We start from the raw sequence: 22,369 nt of genomic DNA, 5'->3' as shown, positions 1-22,369 counted from the left end.
AACTTCCAATGAGCTTTATTTAGATCCTGAGGTGACTGTTCCACAGCCTCCATGTTGGCCACCCTGACTTTAACACCCATACCTAGGGCCTCTTCAGTGTCCTAAAGTGTGGATGAATATAGAGAATTCAGCAAAGCCCTTACATTGAGCATAAGATATGCAATCACTTGTTTTAAAAGAAACTGAAGATGAGACCACAGTGAAAGTATTCAAAGAAGAGACTGACAAAGACCTGGCCTTCTCTATGTCATTTTGAAATACAGCAAGAAAATAAGAGTTGAAGGTGTGAGAGGACACAGAGCAGAAGGCCTGCAAACACGACGTTGTAGAGTAGTCATAGCCACAGACGGCTGGAAAACAAAAGAAACTGGGGGAGAACATTCTAAAGAAAGGATTGTTCATAATCCACATTAGCTTCCGGCTCCTGCTCTAACTACAGTGGTTCCTGTCTCTGGGAATCCATTCCAGTGCCCAGTGGATGCCAAGAGTCACGAGTGATATCAAACCCTATATAGGCTATTTTTCCATACATACCTAGAATACATTTATATAACTTTTAAAGTTAGGTAAGGAGTTAACCACAGTAACTAATAATAAAACGTGTAATTTGTAACTCTGTATTGTAAAGATTTTCTATGGATGTGATCAGTTTTTCAAAATAACTGATCGTATGGCAGCTGCCATTCTCATGATGTGAGTTGAGGCAGTGCCTGTCAGGTGAGCCAGTGAGATGAGTGATACAGGCGTGGCATGCAAAGGTTACCTGGGTACACGCACTTGACAGGACAGCAGTCAATTGGGTAACGGTGCGATGTCGATATGTGGGGGGTCATTTGGGTTGCAGATAGGGTACAGTGAGATTCTGGGAGGTTTTACGATGCTGTCCAGATCTGTGTACTTATGAACTTTATTTTTTTTTGAATATTCCATTGAATATTTTCAGATCCTAGTTGACCACACTTAAGTCAGACTGTGGAAGACACAACTTCCACAGTCTTGGTGGCATAAAACAACACAAAGTTTTGACCTTACAGTCCTGGGAGTTGGACATGCTTGAAATCATGGAATCATACAGCCAACCTTCCTTTGGAAGGATCTAGGGAGAACCCGAATCCTTGGCCCTTTTTACAGCTGCTCAGGGCTGCCTCATTGATGGCTTTGTCCCCTCTGGTCATCTTCAAGGCCAGCAATGGCCGCTTGCTTCCTAGTGCTGTGTCACTTTGATTCTTCCCTCTCTCCTCTTCCCTCTCACACACAGACACTTCTGTTCACATTAGCCCAGCTATATACCTCAGGTCTCTAATTCAATCACATCTCTCAAGTCCCCTTTGCCACAGGAGACGACATAGCAGAGGTAGGAATATGCCTTTCTTTGGGGACCATTGTCCTACTTACTGTACAGTCCATTCCACAATTTCCAGTAGAGGGGAACTTTAAAAACTGGCAAACTCACAAGGTACGCAAAACTTTTTGTATAGTAAGGTTGAAGAAAATAACGTGGTACATGACCCTATGCAGGCAACTGCAGCTTATTTTTGTCTGCAGTTGAAACATTACTTGTTTTTGTCTCCAGTTGAAACATTGTGCTCCACTGGTTGCCTTCATTTTCTTGTTTTGAGTCTCATGATTTGGCCTTTGGTTTGCTCCCTCCTGGGGACTTTCCACAGTGCTGTTCAAATGCTGGTCCCTCCGCTATATAAGCAGCTCTGTTACTCCCGATAAACAGCATTCTCTCAGCATGAATGACCCATTGTTGTGTCGTCTTTTCAATCCGCAGACCCTCGCCATAGCCTAGACTAGTAGCACAGTCGCTGCAACCCTATGCATAGGCAGAGAGGAAGAGAGATCAGCGTGGTGCAATGGCAGAGGCCAGTGTTAGCACTGGGGCCTAGGACTTGCCTGTAGAGAGGCAAACTTGGGCAGAAAGTGAAGGAAAGCCTTTGCAGTGGGCAAATGATGTTGTGGAAACTGGTGGTGGCAGGCTTAGTGGTAGAGGGTGACAGTTTTGAAGGGTATCTTGGGTAGTAACTGGGGCTCATGCGCGCTTCTTCCACGTGGGTTAGACACACTACTGCAGCCACCGCACATCTCGCTACTTTGTCTCACAGGCATGCAGGCTACATCCTGGATGAAGACATCTTCCAGGGGAAGGCGCTCTTCAATAGATGCTCGCTACAGTCGCTGATGGCCAGACTGAAGGCCTGTAGTACCTGGGAGACTGTGAGCTGCCTAAAGGACTGCCGCGAGTGCACCAGGGGCATGGTGAGGCGCTAAGCTGAGCTGGCCTGATCTCTGCTCACGGGATCTACAGGGTTTTTTTGCACAGTATATGTGTGGGGGTGGGGTGTGGGGTGGGGGCAGGATGTGTTGGGCAAAGCCAGTCTTTGAATCTTAAGGGCACTGTCACTATCCCCACACTCTGGATACTTAATATTAGCCTGTGACCTGTGCTTGTCCCCTTATCTGGTGTTGCAAGGACTGGTGTGGACCATGTTGGTGACATGGTTGGCATGCAGTGGCTGACCATGAAGTTTCCTGGTGAATGTCATTGAACTTGAAGGTTGTGGTTGACAGGATAGGAAATGGCCTAAGACTCAGATGATCAAAGCTCTGCTCTGGGACTGGTGTCATGGGGGAGAACACAGGAAATGACTCCGAGAGTTTCCGGCTCTGGGAAGAAGGCAGAGGCAGGGCATTTATAGGCTGCAGTGTCTCCACAGCCTGTGCTGTGCAGTGAGGGAAATTAGGGATGAGACAGTATGATGTGAGTTTCCGGGAGTTGAGGGGTCCCAGAGAATAGCTGTATTGTGTTGATTTTTCTGGGATCTGTCCGTCCCAGATAGGGTATGGATGGCAGACCAAAAAAAAAAAAAAAAAAAAAAAAGATTCTGCCAAGTCCAGCTCTGTGAACCAGTGAGTAGGTTTACAGCAGTTACTTACAGGAGCATGGGTGACACTAAGGCATTCACATAACTGAAAAGTTAACTACTGGATTATGGATGCATGATAACATGCCTGGTGTTTATGTGAGTTCTGGGATTTGAACTCAAGTCTTCATGCCTACACATCTCCCTAGCCTCACAGTGATGTCTATTCTTTATAAAATTCTTCCTAATTGCAACCCTTGCTTATGTCTTGGTGTATTCCTCCACATCCCTCTTCCTCCTCCCCCTACCCCCTTCATTCCCCAGGTGTGAGTGACAATTCATGGAAGTTGTGACCCCTCAGCAAAAGGCTTCTTTCTCCAGCAACTGCTTTTTACTTTTATAACTTTGGGGCAGGACCTTGTGAATTGTGTAACTTTGGTTAGCTGCCTGGGACTTGCAGGGTCAGAGCTCCTGGGTCTCATGAGTCTTCTCTCTCCAGGAAGGAGTGCTTCCGCTTAGAGAAATATTTACATAACAGGATGGGATCTGCATCAGGTTCTCCAAGAATTCTGAGAGATGAGCAGAACTTTAAGTCTCCTCCTTGTGTTTTGACAAAATCAGTGTGAAAATGAACTCAAAACAGTGCATGAATGTGTGTGTATGTGTGCAAGTGTATATGTGTGCATGCATGTGTGTGTGCATGCATGTGTGTATGTGTGCATGCATGTGGGCATAAATGCAAATATGTGTGTGCACATATGTATGTGCGTGTATGTTGTGTGTGTGTCTTGGTTGTAGCATTATGCATCTGTAACTCAGCGATGAGCATTGATTGTGACAGTAACACAAAGTTTTTAGCTTCTAAGCACGGCTTGGTCTTTCTGGTTCCTGACCCCCACTCTGAAGTTGTCTAAGGAGCCCATTTGGGAGTTAGCTCATGAAGACAAAGGATGCCTTCAACAGCCAGGAAACCCCATGGAATTTAGGAACCAGGGTCAAAGATCAAACATTAGGACAAAGGGTGTGCCAAGCATCCCACTATTCAGGAAATTACAACTGTTTTAAGAGACCTGTGCGTTGAGCCGGGGCTAGAGAACCAATATACACTTATTACACCAGGAGCTCTGTGCCAGGACAGGGGAGAAAACAAACCAAATGTGCATTTCTTATTGTATCAGTGGCACACAGGATGAAGGTGGGGTGGGACATAACCAAGGACACGGGAATAGGTATCAATCAGAGGGGGAAAGAATCGATGAATGAGTCCTGTGCACAGTGTGTGTGGCCCTCCAGGGCACCGATGTGCCCAGCAGGCTGTATCCACAGACGGAGCCTCAGCACATGGCCCCAGATGCGGCAAAGCCTCAGCAGTCTCAGCTGTTCTCACTGACTGCTCATTTGTGAAGGGAGCATTGCTATTGGACTGTATAACAATGGGAGCTGGGGCCAAGCTCTTCCTCAGATCCCTCTGTCCTAAGGCTGACTAGAGTGTACAGCACACAGAAAATGGCTAAAGACTAAGCAGTGACCAACTGCTAGGCGGGTGGACAAATGGGCTGATGGGCAGAGGAGAGTGAATGATGAACGGAGTGAGTGGATGTCCTGTGGATCCATTTGTTCTCGTTCTTAGGACTTGAGATTTTAATTCATAAAACTTGTCCCTCTTCACGTTCTTATGTGTTGTTATTTTACTTCAGATGCTTAAAAAAAGTGTTGAAGTATGTGTGCTTGTTCATGTGTGTGCATGTAGACGCTAGTGGCTGATGTTGGTCATCTTCCATCCCTACTCACACCTTTGGTTAATTAATGAAATTTACTTTTTGACAATTTTCAGTATGGCTATGATGCATCCTGCTCTTACCCCTGCCATCTTTTATCTCCCTCCTACTACTGCTCACTCTTCCTCTTTCCTACAAATCTCTTTTCTGCATTTACATCTTTTGTGGCCCACTGAGTTTAGCTAAGGCTTCCTGTATAGCTGTGGTTGCAGAACTATCCTTTGAAGCCCAGTGGGTTACACAGCTGAAGGCAACGTTTTCTCCTTCTCCGACATTCATCAACAGCCCCCTAGAGGGGTAGGGCCTCTGACCCTTCCCCGTCTATGGAAGACTACTGAAAAGTCCAGCCTTGTTCAGGCCCAGGGCAGGTCATCTCAGCTGCTGTCGGTTCATGAATTCTGTGTCACGTTCAGACAACAGTGAGTTTTTAGCCCCCTTCTTTCTATTGTCTGACTCTTCTATTCTGTCTACCGCCTCTCCTGGATATACCCTGAGCCCGAGTAAATGATATAAATGTCTTGTTTAGGGCTGAGTGCTCATTAACCATGGCTAGAGCAGCCATGAGTCTGTTTCACGGCAGAGAAGCTTCTCTAAGCCAGGCTTAGGGTAGCGTATATCCATAAGAATAAACGTAAATATTTAGAAGACAGTATTATGTGATGTCAAATTATGAAAACAACAGTAGTGAGTCCTTCCCCGCCCCCCAGGCCCTATGGCCTCTCTATGCATGAGTTTTGAACAGGTTTAAAGTACCAAACATGAATTCTCTTCTATGACCTTAAATCCCTTCAGGTATCCGCCATTTATCACCTTAACAGTCGTGCCACTGTTGCTCCAGTGACTGTATTTTGCATTGCAGGCTGGTATTATGGCTTGAAAGGGTCCCAGCTGTATAGGGCTGTTAATGACTTTTCTCCTCCAGCACCTTCCAGCACTTTCCAGCACTTTCCAGCTGCCAGTAGGTATGCTAGCCAGCAGAAAGGGGGCTTCTAGTTCAGTTCTGGCTTCATTCCTCTATGTCTTGCCACCAAGGCCTGTCCTACATTATTTCAGGAGACTGGATCTCTCTCTGGACATGGAGGTCACTGATTTGGTAGATGGGCTGGCCAGTGAGCTTCAGAAACCCACCTACCTCACCTCTCCAGGGCTGGGGTTGCAGGTGCATGTCACCACACACAGCTTTCTGCATGGGTGATAGAGATTAGAACTCAGGTCCTTACGCCTGGGCAGCAAACACTGTACTAACCGAGTCATCATTAACCTTACAGAGAAAACCCCAGCCTTGGCCTTACGTTAGTCATACTCAAAGCAAGAATGCCTTTGGCAGCTCATTTTGGGTACATGACAAATGTCTAGTATGAAGGCAGGACACTGGAGACAGGGAGAAGAAATCATACAATGTGCTATGCTGTGAACCTATCTGGAACTAGTTTTTGTCTCTTCTTACCCCACAAGCAGTCCTCCTAACCTATGTGAGGCACCCCTCTTAACTGCTGGCTCTCATGTTTGTCACTATTACCTAGTGTCACTTAGGGAGGGCAGCTTATTTCCTCAGTGAGGCCATTTTAAAACCACATGTATTATGCTATTTTTTTTTCCAATTACAAAAGCAATGCATACCCACTGTACAAGGGTTTGAAAACATAGAAAGCACAAAGAAGGAAGTAGATTTATGGCACCTGTGCTTCTAAGCAGTCACTAGTTTCTGAGCCACGTTCTGCGCATTGTGTGCGTTTAAGTTTTATATGCTCCCCTCTTGCCCACGAGACAGCAAGGATGGTGCTTTAGATCTCACAGCAGTTTTAATGTCTGGTGCCACTTAGGATGTGTGTATAACATAATTTAACTAACCAGCCTTCTGTTATGTAACAGCTTATTATGTAATGGTATATTGACCTACCTTTGACACTGTTTTTTTTTAATTCTGTTTTCTTGGGATAACACATTTAAATAACATTGACACCATGTACCAAGGTTGTACCTAATTCTACTCCTACCAGCCACCAAACCCTGAAGCTTAGTAGTTTCTAGACCAGTGGCTTTCAAGTTCTCTTCATCATGACCTCGGATAAAATACAGTTTTCATTGTAATACAGAAATTTCTTAAAAATTAGAAAATTTCATGTAATAGCACTGGCCTTCCTATCCTGATGTGTTTTGGTAATTTCTTTTTATTTTAAGAAATGCATGTCACCATGCATTACTTTGACTTCATGACCTTCTATGTTTTGCTGTTTTCAAAACACAGCCAGGCTTGGCTTTCTGATGAAACCTGAATCTTACTCTAGGTAGCTGTGAGATGCATTCAGAAGCTACAGTGTTGGAGGATGCATTGTCTGGTCCAGGCTGTGGGAACCATTCTGTGACTGGATTGTTTCTATTTTTCCCTTCCCTACTTGAGATTTTGTATTTGAAGACGAGAAAGAATTATGGCCCTTAATAATCTGTTGAGAGCCGGAACAACATAGTAAGCGTCTTTCCCTACCCGCCTGGACTTCCACACCTCACTACTACGGCTGCTCTTGAATATCCCTGTGGGAGCCTTGCAATCCTCAGACTCCTTTTGCCTACAGATGTACAAATGGATTCTTCCTTAACACACTGTGGCTGCTTTAATTACATAACGGCTGGGAAATGCTTAGGTCTTAGGTGGGTTGTTTTGGTCAGTTCTTGGGTTTTTTTTTGTTTTTTTGTTGTTGTTTGTTTGTTTGTTTTTGAGTGATGGGTTACGTTTTGGGAGAGCACTATTTTGCTGCTTAAAGAACCTTCTCAATGAAGTTGATGAATGGAGGGCACAAGCAGAAGTGGAACTTGGAAACTAAGTCATTTCTAACCTCTGCTTCCAGGTTTTCATTTCTCTAACTAACTCCGCCTTTGCAGCAGTGTTGATTGTGTGTGTGTGTGTGTGTGTGTGTGTATGTGTGTGTGGGCAAAGCCCACAATGCATGGCTTTCATACAAAGAAAGAGAATGTTTTCCGAGTTTATTGAAGTAGTCCATGCTATCTGGAATTGTCATAGCTCAAGTTCACGTGAACCATCACAACCCAAGTGGCTAAGGGTAAGTGTGAAGTAAGGATACACTCCCTGTTAGACAGTGACCCTAGGGCACATATCCTTGTTCAAAAGATAGTGTGAAGCAGGTTCTGTGTACTGCGTGTGGTATTGGGAGGCTCAGAGACTTTAGTCCCAGTAATTGGGGCATTTCTAGCTGTGTTTGGGTAACAGGCAACAGATTTACTTTCATGACCTAAATAGCAACAAAAGGTCAATCCATATCCACTGAGCTGTTTGCAAGGCACTGAACATCAGGCAAGAGTCAATGAGCTTTGACCCACACAAGCCTTACAACTGTCTCAGTTCACTGCCTTGAGAGTGCTTCTAGGCTGTGCCTAAGCAGAGGAAACCGAGACAGAGCCATTTGAACCCTCTGTTGAAGATGTGGGGCTGAAAGTCCCAGGAGACCAAAGCCTGTGAATTCACAGGACTGAATGGCAGACCAAGCAAGAGCTCAGACCTACAGCAGGGTTCTGTAAAGAGTCACCGGCACCTCTTAATGCCCGTGTGTGTGTGTGTGTGTGTGTGTGTGTGTGTGTGTGTGTGTGTTTGTGTGTCTAAGAATCCTCCCCTGGACGAATCTGCCACTCCTCCTAAGGCTGTTAACAACAAACCTAAGTATGATTTTACCACAGTTCACCCTGGGGACCAATGAGTTTATTGGGATGAGTCATAGAACATGAGGGAGAAGCTACCGATAGGAGCATGACTAACTCCAAACAAGTGCAGAGAGAAGTCTTTGCCTGGTACAGATGACGAGATCATTTATAAAAAGCCCCACCTATATGCACTGGTGCTAGACTGCAGGCCACATCCAATTAGGACAGAACTCTATGAAAATGGCTGGGATATCTGGTCCTACGGCTGTTCCCATCCTTCTCTGAGGAAATGCCAACAGCCCACAGGCCTGATAGTGCTGGGCTCTCAGCTGATCTCAGGAAGATGGCGGCAGTTTGGCTCAAGGATAGCTCCTTTACAACTGTGAGGGCAAGTCTTAAAGCTGAGCAGAGAATCTCCTAGAAGCACCAGAGAACAGTGCTCAGTGCTCACACTGTATTTCTCACTGGGAGCAAGGCAAGGCAGAGAATGTAGAAAATCATTTTTCAAGTTCTGAATGGGATAAAAGCAACCTAAACTTGTACATCCGACACAATTATGTTTCAAAAACCGAAGTAAGGTAAAGATTCATCACATAATTGCAAACATTGAAAGAATTGGTCATCAGCAGGTTTTCGCTGTAGGAAATATTAACAGAAATTCTTGGGCAGAAAGAAGAGGATCCCAGGGTGAAAAGTATAAAATTAGTAACTGCGTAGATAAGCAAATAAGGTGTTCTCTCAGTATTTAAAACACACACACACACACACACACATACACACACACACACACACACACACACACCTGCATTTTGGAAACGGTCTCATGGTGTAGCCCTGACTGGGATCACAGGTGTGCACCACTCTGCCCAGCTTAAGTATCTTTAAAATGAAGATTACTTAAACAAAAGTGACAGCCTTGTAGCCTGAGGTCAAGATATAAGCACGGAGCTTCCATCCTCAGACTTTCAGCTGAGATCGAGCGTAACCTAAGATGCTCGGCAGTAGTACAAAGGGCGGGAGGGAAGAGAAGAGCTCTGCTGTTGAAAGGTCCTCAGGCCACAGATGGCCACGTAACAGCACTTGGAAGTATATTGGGAACAGTTAAAGATGTGCTCTGGCTGAGTTCCCTTTGTTTGGGATGTTTAGGACCAGACGTGTTGCATGTTTGGGATAAGCCTCTGGATTTGGGGGTATTTTCATACACTTTACTGGGTTGGAACTCTGAAGCACTTTAAAATCTGAAACCTTTTCCAGAGTTTAGAGCATTTGGGATTTCCGGTTTTTATATTGTAAGCACTGAGATCTCTGCCAGAAGAACACACGATTTATAACTGGCATGCGATTAAAATGGAATTTGAACAATACCTAAGTAATCAGAAAGGCGGGGAAGCAGTGAGAATGCTGAGCCAGGTGTTGGCACTAAGGGGTGGTCCAGCAGTCTTCGAAGCAAAGCCCCGCCCACTTCATATCCCTGACTCATATGCAAATTGGGTTGTGCTGGCTAACCCTCCACTCCACAAAATACCAGAGTCCTCCTTCCCTGTTGGGGGAGCAGTTTGAATCTGATCTGTGACTTTGAAATGATATGAACCTGGACAGGCCGCTCACCTAGATGAGCCAGTTTCCAGGAGTCTGCAGACCAAACAATGGAAGTCCACCACTGGGCCAGCCCCTTCTTTTTCTATTAGCCCCTTTGAGACAGCTTCCTGGTGTTTTCTTCAGAGGGAGGTAAAATGGGTTATTTCTCACCCCAGACCTCTTCTCTAAGTCAGGGAGGGCAGGAAATGGAGTTAACGAAGACAAGGTTGCTTTTGGTGCGCTGCAGTTTGGCTTCTACTCTTGGTATGTAAGTGGAAAACCAAACTGGCCGCGTTTGGATGTGATGAAAGTCTCTCACCTGGCCCTGTGGGGAGCCTGTCATTGAACATCTCACGGTCCTGCCTCTGGGAGGGCCCATGGTCAGAGGCCCTGGCTTCGTCACCCATGTTCTTTCTTTAAGGCTTGTCGGTGTTGATCCGGTTCTTAGGACTGTTCCTAGACTGTTCTTGTGCATTGCCTCTTACCCAGTTCGAACACTGAGATTGAATTATCTAAACTCATTCAGGAGAGGAGTGCGGACATGACATTGGTTTTACATTTTTGCCTTTATGGACATATGGAAAAGGTATCTTATCCTGGCAGAGGTGCCACTGTGTTTGGAACCTCATGGTCGAGGCTCTTCCCACAGAGGACCTTTGTTTCTCAGCTCTTTTTTAAAACTTAATTTATTTTTATATACATTTGATGTTTGTCATACATACATGTCTGAGTGAGAGAGTCAGATGCACTGGAATTTGAGTTACAGACCAGACAGTTGTGAGCTGCCATGTAGGCGCTGGGACTTGAACCAGGGTCCTCTAGAAGAGCAGCCAATGCTCTTAACTGCTGAGCCATCTCTTAAATTCCAAGACTCCAGTAAGCATCCAGTAAATACAGCCAGTCCTCTGCACCCTTGTATCTTATCCTTGGCTTTAACCAACTGCAGATCGCAAATATTCAGAAAGCAATTATAATTGAACTAAGCATGTTTGGACTTTTTTTTTTATCATGACTCTCCAATCAATATTATATAACAAACATTTACATAGCATTAGTTATAAGAAGTAATCTGGAAATAATTTAACACATTCAGGGGTGTGTGCAAAGGTTAAACATAAACACTATGCCATTTTATTTATGGTTGTGAGCTTAGCCTTTAATGGCTGAGCCATCTCTCCAGCCCAACTATGCCATTTTATATAAAGGACTTGAGCATCCAAGATTTGGGTACCCGGAGGTTCTGGAACTGATCCTCCACAGACATCCAGTGACAGCTGTACTTGATTCCCCTTCCGCCGAGGGACAGCTATACTTGATTCTCCCTCCTTTCCCTTTTATGGGACGACAGAACAGATCACACTGATAAACCTCAGCTTCTTTCCTTTTCTTTTCTTGTTCTTAATCACACCTTATTGGACACAAGTGGGAGCCACCTGGCTGGGGTCCTCAGGCTGAGGCTTCGGACTGGGCCGGCTAAATCCATAGCCTCAGGATCTATAGAAACAGGCCTGGATTTTGGACACAACTAATGGTCTTGCAGTCAGTCTCCTTACATTGCAGGGGGCGGGGGGCAGGGTGGGGGAGTAACTACACCTGGATGCCCATACCCACGTCATATAGCCTCTGGCTTGGCTCCAGAAGGTACCAATCCTGTGTTCACTGTGTCTTTGAGACTGGTCTCCCTAGCAGAATTTTATGCCCCCACCCACCCCCGCCACCTCCACCCTTGGAGCCTGCTTATTCTGCCTATCACTGTCCTACTTCGCCTCTGTGTGTTCCAGAATCCCACACAGACCCGAGCAGGCAAACGCAGAGTAAAGAAATAATGGAGCAAAACTGAGCAAGACGAAGTCTCTGCGGAGCTGTGCGATCCAGCGTCCTGATAAGGTTATCAGCAAACAGGCCTTGGCCCTGCCTTTTATGTTGCACATGAAGCTGCTGTTTGCTGTTCGGGGATAAAATGCAGCTGGATGAAGCCTGAGTGATTACATTCAGCGATTGCATAAGAAAACACTGAGACTGTAAACTAAAACATGAGAGGCGGGTGATACATGGCCCCGGCTTATGCAGTAGACTTCATCCTCAGGCTAACTCCTCGGGGACGTTCAACACCACCTCACTTATCTGGCACCAGCTAACCCTGGAATGGAGCCAAGGCCTGACATAAACAGAATAGCTCTCTGGGAAGCCCAGAGATGTGGATGAGCAGGAGCTCTGGAGCAGAAGGCCTACAGCACTCCCGAGGGAGCCTGGCCAGTCTCGCCTGGGAGCCTTCACGCTTGGCTCAGGGTTCAGGTACTTTGCAAAGGGGGCCCGAAGCTCTTTGAATGCAGGTGGCTGAGAGCACCCAGGAGTACCTGCTGGTGGCTCAGAAGATTCCAAAGAACTACAGCTTAAAAAACAGGCTTAAAAATCCAGGAACAGGGGGCTGGAGAGATGGCTCAGCGGTTAAGAGCATTGACTGCTCTTCCAGAGGTCATGAGTTCAATTCCCAGGCTAGTACCATTAACTGTCACCTGTGCTTTCGGGTCCAATAGATACATCATCTGGGATGAAATAGACAGCATTTATTTAAATCCTCAGCTTTCAAAACAGACAAGTAGGTCAGCCTGACTCCGATCTGTGACGACAGAGACTGTTTGGCTTCCTGACCAAACTGTGGATAAGAAATAGGGCCAAGAACAATTCTGGCTGATGCCTGGGTCATGTGTTGTGAGTGGTGCTGAAGGTTCTGGCTCTCAGACTTCGGCTGGCTGATGCTGCATCTGTGTGGGGCTTAGGTCTGCTGTAGTGGGGTTAGATCTGCTGTAGCAGGGTTAGGTCTGCTGTAGTGGGGTTAGGACCGCTGTAGCAGGGTTAGGTCTGCTGTAGTGGGGTTAGGTCTCCTGTAGCAGGGTTATGTCTGCTGTAGCAGGCTTAGGTCGGCTGTAGCGGGGTTAGGTCCGCTGTAGTGGGGTTAGGTCTCCTGTAGCAGGGTTATGTCTGCTGTAGCAGGCTTAGGTCGGCTGTAGCAGGGTTAGGTCCGCTGTAGCGGGGTTAGGTCTCCTGTAGTAGGGTTAGGTCTGTTGTAGCAGGCTTAGGGTCTGCTGTAGCAGGGTTATGTCTGCTGTAGCAGGCTTAGGTCGGCTGTAGCGGGGTTAGGTCGGCTGTAGCGGGGTTAGGTCTGCTGTAGTGGGGTTAGGTCTGCTGTAGTAGGGTTAGGTCTGCTGGAATTCACCATAATTCAGGAAACTGGGACGCAGGTGGAAGGAGTCCCTTACTCAGGGCTCAATGAAGTAAATGTCCAAGTGTTGACATCATGGCTGCCCCTCGCAACGTTGTCAGCCACTATGGACTCTGCATCATTTTCGTTTTCTATAGTTCACTGTGATTGCTCACCAACTCTCTGCCTTCAAGTTTAGGGGTCGGGAACCCCTTTCTCTTAAGCGATGAGATTCTCCCAGAGGAATCCCACCATCCTAGAGCTGTGGATTAAAACCTAGGCCTCTCTACTGTCACTCTGAGAATTAGGCAGATAATAGCTAGTTTGCCTGTGGTGGTATATAAGACAACACAATAAAAATTACCTTATGATTTAAATGATTTCTCAGCATTATTTCAAGATGAGAGGAATCGACTCCTTTTCAAAAGAAATTTTAATTTTTAAGTGAAAATACTACTGTGTGTGTGTGTGTGTGTGTGTGTGTGTGTGTGTGCGCGCGCGTGCGCGCGCATACATCATGTGAGTGCAAGCACAAGCACCATATGTGTGGAGACCTGAGGACAACTTTCAGGAGTCAGCTCTGGGGATGGAAGTCAGGCCATCAAGTTTGCTACAGGATCTTTTATTTGCTGACCCAGCTCACTGGCCCAGAACTTTTCATTTTTGCCTGCCTTAAGTTTTCTAAGCCCCTGAAAGGTCAAATACCTGGGCTGTGTAGATGTCCAAGGAGCAGGGACTGTTAGTTGTTTTGTGACTTAGCTGTGGATAGGAGGCCAAGGCATAAGACATCAGCTCCTCAGATTTAGTGAAAGGAGGCAGACCCTCACCTCCACCAGGTGTGGTGATGCACACCTCTAATCCTGGTTGGAGAAACAGAGACAGGAAGATGCACAGGTCCAAGGCCTGGGCTGCACAGTGAAAGCATCTCAAACATATATACATATGTACACACAGAGAGACAAACACACACACACACACACACACACACACACACACACACACACACACACGGCAAAGTCGCTTGTAAGTGGGGCCACCTTCTGAAGATGGGCCCTTGCATGTGGGCAGATGAGTTCCCAGGGAAGAGGGCTCTGGGCAGGGGTGGAAACAAGAAAAATACATAGGCTAGTATATTTTTTAATTTAAAAATAAAAATATCAGACCTTCCAAACCCAAGGATCTTGTCTATGCTTAGGATTTTGCCTTTTTTGAGTGTGACCCTGGGAGGCCTGGAACTTTTCTCTTTGTATTAATTAGTGACTCACACTTAGTTCTTTTTTTTTTTTTTTGAGACAGGGTTTCTCTGCATAGCCTTGGCTGTCCTGGACTAACTTTGTAGACCAGGCTGGCCTTGAACTCACAGCGATCCACCTGCCTCTGCCTCCTGAGTGCTGGGATTAAAGGTATGCTCCACCGCCTGGCTCACACTTAGTTCTTATTGAGTATAATATATGTTTTTAAAACAAGCTTGGCTGTATTTTGTCATTTTGAAATCACTTGGTGGGGGTGGGGTGGGGATCATGCCTGCATGTGAGCTTCTCTGTGTTATCTCGGCAACAGTCTTGTGTTACTGGATCCCATCTTGTTAGGCAAATTAGAGTGTGCAGTAACAGGCAGTAAAACTGACCCGTGTCACTGATAAAGGAAAGAGAAATTGCTACAGGGATCCAAGGATGATTAATTTCATTGGCAACCTTCCCCTACGAATCTCAGCCCGAACGTCTTAGGGGAGAAAGCAAGGTGATTATAAATTTCGCACAGAGTGGAGAGCATCCAGACATCCGGGTGGATAAAGGACGGATCTGGCATGGGCCCTGAGCTACCTTGCCAAACTCGGAGTCTGCCGCGGAGCTGTCTTTCTCGTTCTTTTTCCTCTTCTGAGATAATGTGTAGCTCGTGAAAAGGGTCTGCCCTGTATAAGAGGAGGAACCAAATGGGATGGAAGTGATAAGGCTTCACGAGTTGACTTCTGAGCGGTGGTCCCATGAGCTAGCATTCTTCCGGGTGAAAGTAAGAGAGGCTCATTACCAACTCACTCAGGACGGCAGAAAGAATACACCTTAGGAGGGGAGGGGAAAGGCAAGTCGAAGCAGAGGGTGAGTAGGAGGGCAGGGGGAGTGGGGGTAGGGAGGGCAGGAATTTGGGTCTTATGAGATCCTAGAGCCTGGACGGTTGGAAGTCTGCATCTCTCTGTCCCTCCATGTTCCCAGATTCAGCCTTTTTATCTTTCAGGGTCTGCCTGGTCTTGCTCTTTCTAGTATTTGTGACTTCCCTTTGGGTATGGGATATATAGATAGGCTGAGCAAGGTAGTGCAAAAACGCAAGAGTCTGAAATGCTACAAAACACAAAACTTTTTGAGTATCAATATGATAACACAAAGGAGAAAAAAAAAAAAACCTCCCACCTGACCTCCCTGGCAACTTGAAGCTAAAAGGCGGGCACACTGGACATGGTATAAAATGACCTTTAGACTGTGCGCATGAGGCACATGTGAAGCATACATCTTGCGTTTAGAAGTGGAATTTAGTCCCAAGCATCCTAGCTTGTTTTCTGTGTCTGTGATAAGACACTAAAAACAACTTGTATATCCCTATCAGAGCAGGAACTCTGAAAACAGAGCGTCTGTTACACTCTCTACAACAACCTCCACTGCATATGTAATTGACCCTTTGTCACTGATGCATAGAAATGTTTATCTTGTGTCCAGTGACCACATAAAACTGTCATAATTGTCTTAATAATTGGTTTATAGTTTTCTAGTTTTTTTCCTTGGATGATGATTATATCATCTGTGAAAAGTGATTGTTTTCTTCATTTATTCCTTTACACTTTTTGTGTTTATTTCTTGGTCTCTTACCATGGAAGTGGAAGATGATTTCCTGTGCGATGGTAGCAGGTTAGGTACCCACATTCGTGTTTTATTCTTGACTTGAACGTGGGTGTGCTTAATGCTTAGGTGTGGGAATTTGGCACAGACTATTCTGTTAAGAAAGGTCTGTGTTATAATTTGAGTATGGATTGTTCCCTATAGGTTCGTATGCTTGAACACTTGCTCCCAGCTGTTAGTGCTGTTTAGGAAGATACGAGCCTTTATGGCCTCACTTGCTATTCTCTCTCTCTCTCTTTCTGCTTCCTGTGTGCAGACACAATGTTATCAGCCAACTTCCTGTACCTACCGCCATGTGTTTCCCGCCACAATGGGCTCTATCCTCCTGGAGCTGTAAGCCAAACCATGTCCTTTCTTCCTAAAGTCGTTTTTTGTTAGGACATTTTTAATCACAGCAATAGAAAATAAATGAATATAGTTTGTTTCACTCCTGGTAGATAAACAGATGTGTTTATATGTGCACAGATGTGTGCATATGTTATGTTAATAGGGCTTCTCAATGTCTCCAAACCTTGAACTCGCAGCTTATAAAACAGCTCAGCTGTCCTATTCATGTGGAATAAATGTGCTGTTGCTAATGCTTGTTTTGAGTTTGCCATCAGCAACTGTGAGTGAGGTTAGCTTGTGTTACGCTTTTCTGGTGTGCTCTTATCTTGTTTGGTTATCAAAATGTATACTGCTCTCAGGGCTAAAGAGGTGGCTAAGAGGACAACTGGTTTTCTCAACAAGCAGAAAGGAGCCTCTGAGTTCGGATCCTTGGGACCCACATAAAGCCAGGGAGATGTAACACCAACTGTAATCCCAGACCCCACGAGACAGACAGTGGGCGTCCTATAGACTAGCTGAGTCAGTGAGACCCAGGCTCAAATGAAGGGCCCTGCCTCAGTATATGAGGCTGAGATGTCAATTATGGACCCCTACATGTGTGTCCAAGCACACACACACACACACACACACACACACACACACACACACACACACACCCCTTCCCCCTAAAACGTGTGCCAACACACAGGTACACATGCATTTATACCAACTTGTACACATGCAAAAATATTATGCCACCTTCACTACATTACTTCAAAGTGTTTCTCTTTTTCTCCCGCAATCTGGAAAACCTCACATGGGATTGAGTATTGAGTGGTCTGTCCCTTGAATCTCTGGCACAGACAGCTATGGGTCACGCAGGCCTAGTGGTTTCTTTCTAAGAACATGTGAGATGGATGATTTTGCTTCTTCGGCAGCTATAAGCTACTTGGATTTCTTCCTCCTTCTTGGATCTATTTTGGTAATTTTTTTTCTCTATTTTTTTTCCATTTCTTCTTAGTTTTAATTTTTCCTGGAAGAAAGTTCACAGCCCCTTCTTATCCTTTTAATTCCTGATGTATCTATGATCGTGACTCCTCTGTCATTTCTACTGACATTTGTTTTTCCCATTCACCTTATCTCTAAACTTATTTTGTACTTATTAAGGCATAAGCTTCTTTCCGTTTTCTTTACTGCATCTGTTTTCCTGTTGGGTAGATTAAAAAATATATATTACTGTCTTTTCTTCCATCTTCCTTGAGTTTATTTTCCTACTTATAGTATCTTTCTAAAAATTTTTGTAATTAAGATTTTTTTGTACATTTGTGGTGTGCGGGAACATGCCTGTATGTGTTCTCATGTGCATGGGTGCACATGTGTGCATGCGTGTGGAGGCTTACGACTGAGTGCTACCCACCTTACACACTTACCGGGCCCAGGGCTCACGGTGTCACTAGTCTGTCAGTTTGTTTTGAGCTTCCTTGTCTGTTTGGGATTCACAGAACCCGTGCCAGCTCAGCCGCAATCCAAGACTTGGATCACACCCGATTACAGGCACACTGACACGCGTTTATGTGACTCTGGGGACCTGAATCCTGGTTCTCTCCACCTGCTGAACCACTTCCCCAACCTTCTTCTAGGGTCTTAACTTAAGAGTTATTGATTTCCTCAATTTCTCTCTTGTTATATGCATTTAATGCTACAACTCCCTGTTGAAATACCACTTTGACGTTATCAACTGTGGTTTAATGCAGAAGACTTTATTAATTCTAAATGTATTTTCATTTCCTCCATGGTTCGCTGACTCATATGCTTCTTGAGTGTTTTTTAATTTCCTGATGGGTTTAGCTGTTGTTAACTCTTTACTTTGTGTCAAGAGCCCATCTTTGCACTTGGCACTACTTAACATAAATTCTGACAACAACCATATGAGATAGAGCTAGTGTGACTGCAGTATTGTGTATGTAAAACACAGGGCACATGGCATTTCAGCATTTTTCCCGACACCACAGGGCAGCTGAGCAGACAGGTCTTGGTTCAACCCTAGGCCTTTCAGCTCAGGCCTAACCAGTACACAATCATTGTCTTGGTTACTGGTTTTGTTGATATAATAACTATTCTTTATTCATTTGTTTTCCTGTTCAATTCCACCACAGTGAGAGGACATGGCCAGCACAGCATAGACTTTCAAAAACTTGTCATGACCTACACTGTGGCATGGAGTGTGGTCAGTTTTCAGGTCCATCTCAAAGGCATGCACGCTGTTATCTGGTGTGGTCTCCAAGGTAACCAGTAGCCCAAGCTTGTTGTTATGATAATGGCTTCTGTAACTGTTACCTCAGATTTTGATCATATTGAAGTTTGCTAGTAGATGCTCACCCAGATGCCTTATCATCCTGGTGAATTAAGTCTTTGGTTTTTAGATAACGACTCTTCTTCATCCCCAACAATGCCTTGAGGTAGGAGGATGGCTCAGGCCCTAGGGCTGAGGTTTAGAATTCCAGACAGCAAACACCCCGGACTCCACCCGAGGCTGGAGCTGCCACTGACAGCTCCCCCAATCTTCTTGGAGGGAAGAAGGCACAATATTTTTGAAGACATTCCTCAAGCATATTTTTGGTGATTTCTACTAGACCGGTTTTGAAAACAGTATCTAGACTGCTGCAGTGGCAGAGGCGAGTGTCCCAGGCTGATCTGCCCTCCTCTCCTGTGGATACCCGGCTTGCACTTGTCAAGTCACCATGTGTTCACCATGTGTTCCTGGTGACTTAGTCTAAAGGCTCCGTACCTGCTCCAGCCTGCAGCAGCCTCCTCCATGGTAGAGTTCTTTTCTTGGTCTCCTTTTTGACGTTCAGGCTTCTATGCCACATAGCCCCCTTCCTCTGCCAGCCTCCTTCTACCTCACCTCTTGAGGCCTTTCCTCTTCTCTGTGTGTGGTCCCCTTAGATACAGCCTCTTTGTGGAGTTTTAAGTACTTCCTGGGGGTAAGGGCTGTTTCCATGCAGGACTTGTTACATCTTTAGATTCCCTAAGTCCCATGGCCATTGAGATCAGTCTGCTGGGAGGTCACACTGTCTCTTACATTAACATAAATTTGAATATCCCCCCTACTCCCCTCCTGGAAGGGCCTCTGTTGACTTGCAGAGAAGCAGCTTCCCTCTCTGTCATAAGCGTGACCATCTACACTGTATCTCTCTGTTCCTCCTGGGCCACCCGTCTTTAAACCACCAGCTGGTCTAGGTCTCCCCTTTCCTCTTGTTTCCTATGGTCTGTGCTCCACTCAGCAGCTGGAGTCATCTTTTAGAATAAAATCAAGTGATCTTGCTCCAAACCTTAGCATTTATTTTTAACTCTGCTTTGCTCCTAAGCCACCAGAAAAGAAGTGCCCAAGGTGGTTCCTGAGTCCCTGTGTGATGTGACCCTGGCCAGCCTCCCTCTACTCCCTGTCTGCTTTGTGTGATCTCTGTGGCCCCCTCTCTGCTCTCTTGGCTTGTGTAGGTAGCTCCTACTCCTAGCTTGGCTGTATTCATTCCTATGAGGTTCCAAGTTAAACAAGATACTCCCTGTTTAAAAAAAGAAAAGAAAAGAAAAGACTAGGTCTTGCTGTGTTGCTTAGGCTGGTCTTGAATTCCTAGGTTCAATCGCTTCTCTCTGTTGAGCAGTTAAGACTCCAGGCACATGGCACTTTGCTTTCTCTTGCTATTCCCCCCACCTCCCCCAGAACTATTTTTTTTTCCTGTTTGGAGCTTGCCGTGTGTGTGTGTGTGTGTGTGTGTGTGTGTGTGTGTGTGTGTGTGTGAGAGAGAGAGAGAGTGAGAGAGAGAGAGAGAGAGAGAGAGAGAGAGAGAGAGAGAGAGAGAGAGAGAGAGTGAGAGAGAGATGGAGAGTGGAGGCCAGAGAGCAGTCTTGGCTGATGTCCCTCAGGCCCTGTCCTTTGTTCTGTTGACCTAGGCTCTCTCACTCCCTGGTATTTTCCAAGTGGGCCAAGGATCCACCTGTTCCTGCTTCGCCGGCTCGGGGATTACAAGCACGCCATGCTCTTTTGTGTGTTTCTGTGGGTTCTGACTATCTAACCTGGGTTCGCATGCTTGTCCTGACTGTGCCGTCTCCCCAGTCTCATGACTGCAGATTTTTCGTGACCAACTCTATTTTACTGGTCTATCTACTGATACCTATCTCTCTTGAGGACAGGGCCATGTCTGATTCATTACGGATAGTATAGTGTCCACAACACAGGGCAGACATTTAGGGACCATATTCCTGAAGGAATAGCCCCTTGCCCTGGCCAGTTTCTAAGTTCTGAGACTGCAATACAGTAACGGAAGGGTCACTTCGAAGTGTGGAGGGTAAAGTGGACCAGCTCATCATCAGCTCTGTTAGACCCAGAGCTCTGGAGTCAGAAGACTCAGCCCAGATCTGGGCTGCCAGCAGAAGGGTTACGGTCAGTCTCTGCACGCTTTGCCTCTTGCCTGTAGGAGTGAATGGTGGGGGCTTGCAGAAACAATATTAGCACAGCTCTAAGGCAGTCCCCTGGCTATGAAGGTCTATTTCTATGTGTTTTTCATTGGCCCTTTCCCTAACAAATAAGATTGATTGCATCTGTTTCTTCTTTAAATTAACAAAATTTACCCTCAGTTTGTTTAAAAAGAGGGAAGAAAGCCTGTTTCTAATTTGTTCTGATACATTTATTAAATGTAATCATTCAGAAAAAAAAACCTGAGATGTTGAAAACAGCAGGAAAATATTAAACTCTCAAAATGCAGAGCTTGAATCATAAAATCTGTTTCATGGGCTCTCTCTGAAATGGGACATAACCTCAGTGGCGTTTGCAATTAGCTGCTAAGAGGCTCAGTGTAACCCAGAGGGCCGAGAGAGGGTGGTGCATCCTCCCAATGTGCTCCCTCTTCTCACAGATGAGGTTCTGGGCTGTGTCACCCACTGAGGACTCTGTTGGCTTTGGAGCATGCATTTAGAGTTCCCTCTGTCTAGCCCACATTTCTTCCCTTCATTCGCTGTTGTTTTATTAAGACTGAAGTCAGCTAATGGAAAATATTACTCACTTTTGGAGGATGATGACTTTTTCTTTCCCCCACTCCCTTCTCTTTTCCCATTCTCCCCTATAAGCTCCACCAGGAATATATAAACTAATGCCCCACGTGGGAGACCCAAATAGAAGGAAGAAAAGCTTTACTCTATGCTAAAGCCCTAAAGTGCTGTTAAATAGCTGAGAGAAGGGGTCCCCCAGACCCCCAAAGATTTATTCACATTCGTGTTATCAATACATAGATATATAGTATTTGGGAAATGTGTGTGTGTGTGTCTCTATATGGTGTATGTATAACATAACTATATGGATGAAAAAAGATCCTCAACAGAATGTTAATAAACTGAAGTGAACAGCACATTAAAAGGTCATTCACCATGGCCTAGAGAAATTCATTACAAGGATGCAAGGCTAGTTTGATGTATGCAAGTCAATAAATGTGACATCACACTACCAGAGTGCACAGTGACATCATACGATCATTGTCATAGATACAGAAGACAGTGCTTGACAAAATTCAGCATCCCTACATGATCAAAACTCTACAAATTAGGCACAGAAGGGAAAATACTGCAATTCAATGAAGTCACATGTCAGACTCATAGTGAACATGCAGAAAGGGGGAAAGTTCTTAGATTTTTCCTCTAAGATCTGGAATAAAACAAGGAAGCCCGTCTTCATCACATTTAGTCAACATGGCCTAGAAGTCTTAACTTGAGCAACTAAACAAGAGAAAGAGAGAAAGGGGCATCAAAAATGGAAAGGAAGCTAAATTGATCCTGTTTGCTGATGATAGGCTTATGTAGAAAAACTGTAGTAAAATACATAATGAATATCCTACAGAGTTGCAAATGAATTTAATAGAGTCTCAGGACACAAAATCAACACACAAAATTAGCAGCACCTCTACATATTGATACAATATGAGATAAACCAATCTCAGACATAATAGCTACCAAAAAATGACTAGTAATAAATTTAGCTAAAGTGGGGGTTGGGAGAAAAACTTCTACCAAAAAACCAAACAAAAACAATGTAACATTGGTGAAAAC

General features: G+C 45.2%; 1 protein-coding gene across 1 annotated transcript in view; it reads left to right on the top strand.

Moving 5' to 3' along the window:
• ACOXL (acyl-CoA oxidase like) overlaps positions 1 to 22,369 on the top strand; it is a gene marked incomplete at its 5' end in the record, with an annotated part of 266,082 nt that overhangs the window by 126,546 nt on the left and 117,167 nt on the right. Inside the window, 1 exon segment of the mRNA XM_084774531.1 lies at positions 2,109 to 2,262. Coding sequence (XP_084630657.1) covers positions 2,109 to 2,262 — 154 coding nt within the window.

Source organism: Acomys minous, assembly GCF_964271855.1.
Source record: "Acomys minous genome assembly, chromosome: 3".
Classification (NCBI taxonomy): Eukaryota; Metazoa; Chordata; class Mammalia; order Rodentia; family Muridae; genus Acomys; species Acomys minous.
This window is presented reverse-complemented; position numbering and strand designations above follow the sequence as displayed.